We start from the raw sequence: 11,789 nt of genomic DNA on the forward strand, positions 1-11,789 counted from the left end.
CATGATCTCCTTTAATCCTTAGATATCCCATGTGTGTGCTCAGTCGTGTCCAATTGTTTGCGACCCTTTGGACTGTAGCCCGCCAGGCTCCTCTGTCCATAGGGATTTTCCAGGCAAGAACACTGGAGTGGGTTGCCATTTCCTTCTCCAGGGGATCTTCCTGACCCAGAGTTCAAATCCACGTCTCTTACATTGGCAGGTGGATTCTTTACCACTGCACCATCAGGGAAGCCCACAGATATCCCACAGGGTGGGTAATTATCAGCTTTGTTTAAGAAGAAGAAATTAGGGCAAAATGATTTATCCTTAAACCAAATCGACCATAGTTCTGTCTTGTGCTACGTGCTCAGTTGCGTCCGACTCTTGTGACTGCATGGACTGTAGACTGCCAGGCTCCTCTGTCCATGGAATTTTCCAGGCAAGAATACTGGAGTGGGTTGCCAGTTCCTACTCCAAGGGATCTTCTTGACCCAGGGATCAAACCCACGTCTCCTGCATTGGTTGGTAGATTCTTTACCACTGTGCCACCTGGGAAGCCCATAGTTCTCTCTCACTCTGTCCCAAAACTTTATGTTCTTCACCTCCTGCTGTCTCACTTCTCTTGGATACACATCTCATCTCCTAGTATCAAAGGAATATGGAGGTCATGGGTGTCATCCTCAACTCCAACACGTCTCATGTCCAGCCAGTCATCAAAGTCCTATACATGGGACTCACCTGGTGGTCCAGTGGTTAAGACTCTCTGATTCCACTTCACTGGGCACAGGGTTCGTTCTCTGGTCTCAGAACTAAGATCCCACATGCCACACAGCATGGCCCCAAAACAAACAAACAAAAGTCTCATAAAAAGCTCCTTCTTAAATATTTTTTCTTCAGTTGGTTTCTTTCCCACTGGTAATGTTAGTGATTAAGAAAATGCTTCCCAGTTCACCTACCTGGATTTAAGTCTTAGTTCTGGCCCTTCCGTTTGACCTTTAGCCTCTCAGTTCCCTCGTCTGTAACAGGAGAATGAGTAATGGTACCCACCGTGTTAGATTATGGTCAGAATTTAATGAATGTATGAAGCTGGACATTTAAAACATGTCCACAGATTCTTGACACTCCTTTCACTAGGTGGTGGAGCCTGCCCCTCTTGAGTATAGGCTGCACTTTGTAACTTGCTCCAGTAGCTCCTGGTACAATTGTTACTGTGTGACTTCTGAGACTAAGCCATAAAAGGCATTGAGGATTCCGCCTCCATTTATCTCTTGCATGGCTTACCTTGAGAGAGCCCAGCCACCACAATGCGACAGCAGGGAAGCAGCCAGCAGAGAGACCCAAATGGGGAAGAACCAAAGCCAAACAAACCAGTACCATGTGAGAGACCCATCTTGGAAGGAGATGGTTCAGCTGCAGCAAAGCTTCAGGTGACTATTGCAGCTGGCCACCATGCCAGCTGTAACTTCATGACACCCTGACCCAGAGTCAGCCCACAAACCCATCAACAGATTCCTGACCAACAGAAAGTATGTCTGATGGTAGTATTTGTTGTTTTAACCCACTAAAGTTTAGGAGGATTTTGTTATGCAGCAATAATAACAATGTAAATGCCTAATAATAATAATACAACTGCCCAATGAATTTAGGGTAGTGCCTGGCACATAAGAAGCACTATAAATGTCTATTATTATTGATGGTTTTTACTGTTCATGTTGTTGTTACTGAGACAGCACATTTTACATATTTTTTACAAGAAGCACACTGAATATCTCTTTATGTAGTTTTTATTCTTAAAGTCTTTTAAATTGTGAGAACATACTCATAAAATTTACCATTTTATCCATCTTTAAGTGAAGAGTTCAGTGGCCTTAAGTACATTCACATAATTGTGCAATGTCTCTAGAACTCTTTTCATTTTGCAAAACTGAAACTGTACCGATTAAACAAAAACTCCCACCCCACCCTCCCTTCCTCTAGCCCCTGGAAACCCCCTATTTACTTTCTACTTCTATGAATTTGACTACTGTAGGTACCCCATATGAGTGGAATCAATATTTGTCCTTTTATGACTGGGTTTTTTCATTTAGCATAATTTAGCATAATGTCCTCAAGGATCAGCCATGCTGTAGTGCATGTCAGAATTTCCTTGTGTTTCAAAATTATATGGCAATTATTTATTTATTTTGAAGCATAGTTGACCTCCAACACCATGTTAGTTCCAGGTGCACAACATAATGGTTTGGTATTTCTATACATTACAAAGTGGACATCACTGAATTTCCTTCCTTTCTAAAGTTGAATAATATTCCATTTTAGATACACACTCTGTTGTCTTTATCCATTCATCTAGTTGAGTTGCTTCCACCTTTGGGCTATTGTGAATACAGCTACTATGAACATGGGTGTATACACACATCTCTTTAATACCTTGCTTTCAGTTCCTTTGGGTATGCACCCAAAGAAGTGGAATTGCTGGGTCATGTAGTAATTCTATTTTTAATTTTTGGAGGAAATGCTGTACTCATTATTAGAGTGACTGTTCATCCTCTTTTATATCTTGGCTTTTTTTTTTTTTCGGCCAAGCAGAGTGGCTTGTGGGATCTTAGTTCCCTGACCAGGGATTGAACCCAAGTCCTCGGCAGTGAAAGAGCCTAGTCCTAACCACTGAACCACAGGGAATTCCCACATCTTGCATTTTTCACTCAGTGATACATCTTGGAAGGTTATCCATATCTTTAGATAGAACTCTCATTTTCAAAAATAAATGTTTGGCAGTATATGTACAGAAAAGTGCACAAATCATAAGTGAACAGCTGAATTAAATTTCATTAACTGAACATACTTGGTAACCAGAAATCAACTCATGAAAAGAACATGACTAACCTCCAAGGATGCCCTTCATGCCTCATCCAGGATGTCCCCAAGGGAAACCACTAACTGGACTCCTAACAATATGCATTAATTTTGCCTGGTTTTGTACTTTATATAAATGAAATCTCGCAGTATGTATTACTTTGTGTCTGCTGTTCCTTGCTCAGTGCTTTGTGAAATTTATCCCATGCCATTGCACGTGGCTGTAGTTCTTTCATTCTCATTGCTATATAGTTTCCTCTGTGTGAAGATGCTATACTTTATCCATCTGTTGATGGGAACCTGTTTTCCGGTGGACATATGTTCATATCTTATTGGACTGGAATTGCTGGGTCATTAGGTGGCTCACTAGTAAAGAATCCACCTGCCAGTTCAGGAGACCCAAGAGACATGAGTTTGATCCCTGGGTTGGGAAGATCCCCTGGAGAAGGAAATGGCAACCCACTCCAGTATTCCTGCCTGGAAAATACCATGGACAGGGGAGCTGGGCAGGCTACAGTCCATGGGGTCACAAAGAGTCAGACATGACTAAGTACACACACGCACACACAAGATATGTTCAGCTATAGTAGAAACTGCCCAGTTTTCCTAGTGGTTGAACCAATTTGGATGCTCATTAAGCCTAGTGGTTAAACCAATTTTAGATGTATGAGAGTTCCCCTGCTCCACATCCTTACCAGTACTTCCTGGTGGCTTCTTCTATCATTTAGCCATTCTGATGAGGGTGTATTGGTATCACACTGTGATTTTAATTTGCATTTGCCTGATGATTAGTTGGGTAATTTTTAAATGTTCATTGCTACCTTGAATTCTCTTTTTGTGAAGTTTTGTTCAATTTTTCACTTGATTTCTTTTCATATATATATGTATGTATATACACACATATATACACATATGTGTACATATATGTATACACATATACATATATTATACTCATAATATTATTTTAACAGTAAAATTCTCCAAGATCAATACCAGTTTAACATTTCCCCAAGTATCAATTTAATATTGATATAAAACTATCATCTAATTCATAGTTTATATTCAAATTTCTCCCATTGTCCCAATAACACACCTTGTCACCATCTGCTCTCCATCTGGGATCACACTTTGTGTTTATTTGTCATGTTTCTTTAAGTAAGTAAGTATTAGTTGCTCAGTCGTGTCTGACTCTGCAACCCCATGGACGGCAGCCCACCAGGCTCCTCTGTCATGAGATTTTCCAGGCAAGGATACTGGAGTAGGTTGCCATTTCCTTCTCCAGGGGATCTTCCCAACCCAGGGATCGAACCCAGGCCTCCTACATTGCAGGCAGATTCATGTTTCTTTGTGTGCGGGCTAAGTCGCTTCAGTCATGTCCGACTCTTTGCAACCCCACAGACTGTAGCCCGTCAGGCTCCTCTGTCTATGGAATTTTCCAGGCAAGAATACCAGAGTGGGTTGCCATGCCTTCCTCCAAGAGACGTTCCCGACTCAGGGACTGAACCCGAGCCTCTTATGTCTCCTGCATTGGTAAGTGGGTTCTTTACCACTAGTGCCACCTAGGAAGCCCGCCATGTTTCTTTGGTCACATTTAACCTAGAACAGGCTGCCAACTTTTAGATTTTTATGTTTTGTTTTCATGACACTGACATTTTAAAAATATATATTTAATTTGGCTGCATTAGGTCTTAGCTGTGGCACGTAGGCTCTCTAGTTGTGGCACATGGGCTCCAGAATGGAGGCAGGCTTCATAGTTGCAACTCACGAACTTAGTTAATCCTTGGCATCGTCCCCTGCATTGCAAGGTGGATTCTTAACCACTGGACCACCAAGGAAGTCCCAATACTGACATTTTTGAAGAGTTCAGATCAGCTACTTTATAAAGTGTCCCTCAATTTGGTTCTGTCCTATGTGTTCTCATGATTAGATTCAGATGATGCATTTTTGGCAGAAGCATCATAGAAATGATGTCATGTCCTTCCTTTTCAAGTGCACATCAGTAGGTACACGATGTTGATCTGTTCCAATACTGGTGATGTTCACTTCTACCACCTGATTTAAGTGGTGTCTGCTGACGTTGTCCATTAATACTGTTTTTCCCTTTGTAATAAGTTATCTGTGGGGGGATCCTTTGAGACTAAATACATGTCCTGTTCCTTATCAAACTTTCACTCAGTGGCTTAGGCTTCTGTTCATAACCCTGGCTGGGATTTCATGTTCAGTATTTCAGGACCATCACAAAGCCCAAGAACCCTGGAAGGGGCAGGGAGACTGTACAAGGCTGATGGTGGCTAGACAATGTAGTGAAGTGAATAAATCTCTAGGGTGCGGGACTGCCCTGGTGGTCCAGTGGTCAGGACTTTGCAGTTCCACTGCAAGGGGTGCAGATTCCATCCACGGAATAAAATCCTGCATGCAGAGTGACCAAAAAAAAAAAAAACTCTAGGGTGGCCTAGGGGGTCAGGGGGCCCCATGTTGCTCAGGGATTCAGTAAAAATCAGTAAATTCAGCCTCAGTAAAATGTACTGATTCAACCTCAGTAAAAAAGGGAAGCTGGTAAGAATTCATGTGCCCATGTCACAAATAGGTATTGAAGGCCTGCTTTGCACCCAGGCACTGTTCTAGGCCCCGAGGCACAGCAGTGAACAAAAGAGAGCAAATCCCAGCTCAGCTGCAGCTGGCACTGAAGTGGGGGAATTCAAACTACAAACAGCCAAAGTATGTAGTATGTTTCACAGTGATAAGAGCAAGGTTAAGGAGATAATAAAGAATAACAGTTATCTCTCCTGATAGAACAGTTCTGCTCCCTCTCCTCCTCTATCCTCCCGTGGGTCTCCCCGCCTGTTGTCAGCCAGAATATCTGACTGAGCCAAGTGCACTTCCAGACACCATCTGCTCTCCCTGGGAGTGGGGCCTGTGCCAACTCCAGCGTCTGGACTCTTGGCACAGAGCCCCAGAGCCCTGGAGCGAGAGAACTCTGGTCGGCCCCACATCAGGAAGGGAATCCTCCAGTTTGGCTGTCTGGGACTGGTGAGACAGAAGGCTTCCGAGAGACAGGGAAGCCAGTGCAAACTGGGTGGCCTCCTTGAAGGAGGTCGAGGCCTGTAGGGTGAGAAGAGTTCTTTCATCAGACTGAAGATGATGGCTACATTAATAAATAATTCTATTCCTAAGCACTATTAAACACGTTCAGAGTGCCTAGTTTAGGGCAAATGCTGGACATGTGTTAATTTCCCCTAATCGAAGTGCTTTATATATGTGATCACAATCTAAGAGACAGGGAGTACTTAATCCATTTTACACATGGAGAAATTGCAGTTCAAAAAGGTGATGCTATTATCCAGAGGTCACATAGTGAGTGCTTTGAAGAGCCTGGAAAGGAACTCAGGTCTGTGTGGGTCCAAACGGTTAACTCATAACTACCGCCTATACCACCTGATAACCAGCACACCATCCCTGGCCCACTTCCACAGCCGGCCCTTTCCCTGGAAGCCCCCACCTCACCTTCTGCCTCTGTTTTCACCCCTCTACGTGGGCCAGCAAGAAATACAGCCTTGGGTTAGAATCTGCCTGTGGGTCCTGGTACTAGTTGCTTACCTCGGACCAGTGAACTCACACACATCTCTCAGCCTCAGTTGCTTGATGTGCAGAATAGGGAGAGATCGAGAGGAATCCGTGAGATGATGAATGCAGGGCATCTAACGCAGGGGCAGGGCGTGGGTCACTGCACCCACCGACCCTGCCGCACGCTCTTAGGCAAGCTCTAACTCTCGGCGCCTGTTTCCTCTTGGGCACGAGAGGACCACCAAGGACAGTGCTTCTCAGGTCGTTCTCAGGAATAAACGTGTCCGTGTATATACATAACGTGTGTATGTAAAGCACTAAGAACCGTGCCCACAGTTAGCTGGGGTTGCTGCTTTGACTGTTGGGCAGCGGGGAGGGCGGTGGGCTGGAGGCGGGGCCAAGCCAGGAAGGCCCTGGAGAATCGGGGTGCTCCCTCCTCCGTCCTGCAGCTTTAGGGTCTGGGTTCAGGGAGTCAGGGCCCGCTGTTCTTAGAGACTCCCGCCCGCTCCTCCACACCCAGGGTGGTAGGGGTCCGCGCCCAGCGCTGAGTCGGCCTTCAAGGCCCCATCCTCGGGCCTCCGCGGAGGGCGGAGCCCCTGAGCCCGTCACCCCGCCCCCATCCCCGCCCCCGCGCGCTGCGGGCCCGGGGCGCTGAGAGGGGCTCTGGGCTGAGCGCGGAAACCTTGAGCCCGCAGCGACCCCGGGGAGGGCGAGGCTCACTGAGTGCCCCCACCCTGGGCGGCAGGGTCGGGTCGGGTGTCTGTGCAGGGAACCCAGGAGGTCCTGGCCTATGGCTGTGGGCGGTGAGTGAGGGGCGCAGCTGCGGGCCGGGAGCACCGCTTTTACCCCAGGTCTTGGGTTTAGGGACAGGGAAGCAAAACCTTGGCGAGGAAATCGGCTCAAGCCAGGTTTGGACTGAGGGCGGGAGACTTGGGGACGCCCCCCTCTCCCCCCAGGCGATCGTGAGGGCCAGAAGAATATTCTCTATGGTTGAGTGGAGTGTGTGGTGGGTTGGTGGTGTTCTGGGGGAGGGGTGCAGCGGTGGATTCTGGTCAAACAGGAGGTGTCTGGGGAGCAGGTGGGTGTGGGTCATGAATGTGGGTGGAGTAAGAGGGGTGTGTGGACCCTGGTGTTTGGGGCAGGTGTGCAGGGGAAGTGATGGAAACAGGAGAGTATTCCATCTGCATGTGTGGGAAGCCTGTGCATATACGTACATCTGGGGAAATTCTGATGTTGAGGGGATTAGGATGAATGTACAAGGAGTTGTTTGGGGTGAGTGTGTAAGAAGGTTGCAGGCCTCAGAGGGGTGTTTCCTGGGAGCTCATGTTGTTTGGGGCAAACTGTCCCTTGGGCCATGAGTGTGCACAGGTTGGGGTTGGGCTTGCCTGGTTGGGTATGTGTGGCAGGGGACTTGGGTATTGAATATGCAGGCTTGTGGGGCACAGGGGGTGTGTGGACTAAGCATCACTGGGGATGGCTGTGCGGGAGAGGGATGGGAGTGTGAACTCAGGATGGGTGTGTAGTTCATGGGCCAAGTAAGTGTGTAAAGCATGGTTTGGAGTAACTGTGGAACAGGTATGTGGTTTTGCCCTGAGGAGAGAGAAGCCCAGAACTGGATGTCCAGATTCCTGAGTCCACCCCCACCCCCCACCCCGCCCCCCACAACTTGGACCATCCTCTTTAACTCTTTTTTAAATTATTTATTTATTTGGCCATGCTGGGTCTTAGTTGCAGCACACGAGATCTTCAGTCTTCATTGAGGCATGTGGGACCTAGTTCCCTGATCAGGGACTGGACCTGGGCCCCCTGCATTGGGAGTGCAGAGTCTTAGCCACTGGACCACCAGGGAAGTCCCTTTTTAACTCTTTAGACCTCAGTTTTGCTTAAATGGGTCTTAGGATGGTTCAGTTACCTAGTCTCTGCCTGGAGTCTCTCCAAAGCCAGGAGTCAGGGGAGAGATGAAGGTGAGACTATTAACAGCCTGTCTTGTTCTTTCCCCTTACCCTAGGAAGGAGCCTCTCCCCAGCCATGGACAGCCCCAGTCTTCGAGAGCTCCAACAGCCCCTACTGGTGGGTGGTGAGCTTCCCATCCAGAAGTCCAGTGAGCCTGAGCTGGGGCCTCCCTTTCGAGAGACAGCCTTTGCGGAATCGCTGAAGGGTTGGCAGTTTCTGCCACCATCTCTTCCTTCTGTGAGTGCAGGACTAGGGGAGCCAGGGACCCCCGACTTTGAGGTAGGAGCAGCACCACTAAGGAAGGCTCCCTAGTGGGAACTGGGGGAGGGGGCTGGCGGGAAGCCCAGCTGTGGCTAACATCCAGCAGGCTGGCAGGGGGAGTGCCCATCTTTGGCCTGGAGTCTCACTTCCCAACTGCATGCATGTTCCTGGGTTTCCAGTTGTGGTTTTTCCTGTTCTTCCTCTCCCCCGGTTTCTTTACCTTTTTCTCTCCAGATTCGTCTCTCATCTTTGTTCCTTTTGGCTCTTTCTTCCCAGTCATTTCTGACCCCCTTGTTTTCTCTCTCTGTCTCTCTAAAGCTGATGCATCTCTACACCTGTCTCTTTTTTTCTCCCCTCCAGTTAATGTCATTTTTTATCATTTCTTATTCCGTGTCCATATTCTCAAGCTTGTCTTTTATTTGCAAAGCATGGTTTTCCTGTTGCTACTGCTGTTTAAGAAATCACCCAGAACTTGGTAGCTTAAAACAACAATCACTATCATGGCTCATGGTTTCCATGGGTTGGGAATTTGGGAAGGACTTGGGTGGTTCTGCCTCAGGGTCTTTCATGAGGTCGAGGCCAGCCAGTGGCCAGAACTGGAACAGTCAGGGTCTGAAGCAGCAGGGGGGTCTGGTTGGGTCTTTCTCTCTTAATGTGGTCTCAGGGCTTCCGCAGGAGTCACCCCATGTGGGCTGGTTTGGGCTCATAGCACGTAAGCTTCAGGGCAGCACTCCGAATGTGTCTCCAGCCCTCCGGCAGGAGTGTTTCAACAAAGCTGAACCTGCCTCACCTTTTCTGACTTAGGCTTGTGAGTCGTGTGGTATTATTTCCACCACATTCTATCAATTACAGATGAATCATAGCCTGCCCAGACTCAAGGAAAGTGGACACAGACCTCACCCCTTGATGGGAAGATTATCAGTCACACTGTAAGAAGAGCCTGTGGGAGGGGAGAGGTGGTTATGGCCATTTTTAGAAACAGTCCGCCACACCGTGGCAGTAAGCTTCACTTCAACATGGTTATGTGTCTGATAATTCCAGTATTTGAAGACTTTCAGGGCCTTATTATTTTGCTAGTTCTCCTCCATGGTTCCTGTGTACCTGGTTATCTTTGATGGCTTGTTGGTTATTGTATTTGAAAAATGGTTTTGAGGGTTAGAATCAAAGTACCTTGTCCACAAAGGATTTGGGTCTGCTTCTGTCAACTGCCTAGGGGCACTGCCATTCAGAGATCATTTTTAATCTAGTTCAGGGTGTGAATGAAAGATTAATTTTTCCAGGATCGGGAAATGCCTGCTGGGCAGAAGGGACCTTCTCTGTTAAATTAATTTTGATTTTCACTTCAGTTTTGGCCTTACAGTAACTCCTTAAAGTCTTGTGAGCTATTTGATGCAAGATTAAATATATATATATACATTCCAACTGACTCATTGGAAAAGACCAGATGCTGAGAAAGATTGAAGGCAGGAGAAGGGGACGACAGAGGATGAGATGGTGGGAGGGCATCACTGACTTGACGGACATGAGTTTGAGCAAGCTCCAGGAGTTGGTGATGGACAGGGAAGCCTGGCGTGCTGCAGTCCATGGAGTCACAAAGAGACAGACACGACTGAGCGACTGAACTGAACTGATATATATATATATGTAAACCTAGAACCTGTGGTTTCAGCAGGCAGGTTTGTCCTAGTAATTCAGGCCACCAGAGCGCTCTCCTCTGATCTCCATCTTTTTTGCAGGTTCTGGTCCCCACTGGTTTTTGTGTCTACTTCAGGGGTTTATAACTCAGGGCTTATGAGCAGCTGTAATACCCACCCATGGCTGGACCTGTGAACTTCTTGAAATTGAACTCATAGCTTTTGAGCATGGGTGAGGTTTTTCTCAGGAGGCAGGGTCCAAAGCTTCCCCTCAGAGGCATCCAGGATATAGAGGGGTCAAGAGTCTATCTCTGGGAACATTTTTCTCTCTTGGTGTCTTTGGGGGCATGGGGAGCAGAGCAGTGGGGCAGGGACGGGGGATGGAGATGCCCACTCAGGCGATGGAGATGCCCACTCAGGCCGTCTCCTGCCCACAGGATGTCTCATCCAGTGACAGTGACTCGGACTGGGGCGGGGGCGGCCCCCTCTCCCCGCTGCTGCCCCACGACCACCTCGGCTTGGCTGTCTTTTCCATGCTGTGCTGTTTCTGGCCCTTGGGCATCGCCACCTTCTGCCTGGCCCAGAAGGTCAGTCTCTGGGTGGGGTTGAGAGGGGACTGGATATAAAAGAGAAAATGAGATTTGAAAGAAAACAAATGAGAGGAGCCCTGCTTGGGTGGGTTGGGGTAGGGGGTAGGAAGTGATGAAGAGGATTCACGTAGAAATATTCAGGAGTGAAGTGAGGCGTGTTTGTCACAGAGGGGAGTGCAGAGTGAGCTCCACTCCTAGGCCTGCCCCCCGGCCTCTGGTAAGGTGGTGGTCAAGCCACTTAACTTGCCTGTGCCTCATTTTCCTTATCTGTAAAATGGGGATGACTAATTCTTACCTCAGGGTCATTGTGAAGCTCAATGAGTTAGAACTGTGGCATATAGTAATATATGTCTATTTTTATTAGTCACCCAGTAAACCCAGTGCCCAGCTGTGCCTGACCCACGGTAGCTGCTCGCTGTTTTTGGAACATATGAATACAAGGGTGTGGGGTGGGGGAGGGGTCGGGCTGCGGGAAGCAGGGTGGGATGAGGGGACGCGTGAGTCACCGCTGCCCAACGCCTCTACAGACCAACAAGGCTTGGGCCCAGGGGGACGTCCAGGGGGCAGGGGCCGCCTCCCGCCGAGCCTTCCTGCTGGGGGTCCTGGCCGTCGGGCTGGGCGTGTGCACGTACGCGGCCGCCCTGGTGACCCTGGCCGCCTACCTCGCCTCCCGGGACCCGCCCTAGCTGCCCCTGCGGCCCCCGCTGTGAACCCAGAGGCCGGCCGCCCAGCGCGTCTGCGGTCGAAGTGGAGAGTCCCGGCGGACGGGGCAGCAGCGGCAACATCCAGAAACGGGAGTGGGCTGGGCCGCCCCCTCCCTCCCCACCTTCCTGGAGGCCGCAGAGAGCGATTAAACACCAGACACTCTTGCCGCCAAACCTGTGTCTGTCTGAGTGTGTGGGCAGGTGGACAGGCGGGGCCAGAGTGACAGGCTGTCCCCCGGGGTGTTCCTGGA

General features: G+C 48.6%; 1 protein-coding gene across 3 annotated transcripts; it reads left to right on the forward strand.

Moving 5' to 3' along the window:
* Positions 1-6,450: 6,450 nt before the first annotated feature.
* Positions 6,451-11,712, forward strand: TMEM91 (transmembrane protein 91). 3 transcript variants are annotated; one of them, XM_044930681.1, is made up of 4 exons: positions 6,451-7,199; positions 8,405-8,586; positions 10,682-10,831; positions 11,362-11,712. In XM_044930681.1, exons 1-4 carry the CDS (start codon positions 7,187-7,189, stop codon positions 11,518-11,520), a joined length of 504 nt encoding a protein of 167 aa, XP_044786616.1. In that variant the 5' UTR covers positions 6,451-7,186; the 3' UTR covers positions 11,521-11,712. The 3 variants fall into 3 exon arrangements, with proteins under 3 accessions (XP_044786616.1, XP_044786617.1, XP_006052121.2); XM_044930682.1 differs by having other exon boundaries at positions 6,454-7,199; positions 8,405-8,628; positions 11,521-11,712; XM_006052059.3 differs by having other exon boundaries at positions 6,456-7,199; positions 8,405-8,628.
* The last annotated feature ends 77 nt before the right edge of the window (positions 11,713-11,789 follow it).

Source organism: Bubalus bubalis, chromosome 18 (assembly GCF_019923935.1).
Source record: "Bubalus bubalis isolate 160015118507 breed Murrah chromosome 18, NDDB_SH_1, whole genome shotgun sequence".
In the NCBI taxonomy this organism is placed as follows: domain Eukaryota; kingdom Metazoa; phylum Chordata; class Mammalia; order Artiodactyla; family Bovidae; genus Bubalus; species Bubalus bubalis.

Bases quoted from the DNA above. Each gene is read 5' to 3' on its own strand.
- TMEM91 (XM_006052059.3), top strand. The intron at 8,629-10,681 runs GTAGGAGCAGCA...TCCTGCCCACAG, and splicing joins CAGGGACCCCCGACTTTGAG to GATGTCTCATCCAGTGACAG. The intron at 10,832-11,361 runs GTCAGTCTCTGG...ACGCCTCTACAG, and splicing joins CCTTCTGCCTGGCCCAGAAG to ACCAACAAGGCTTGGGCCCA.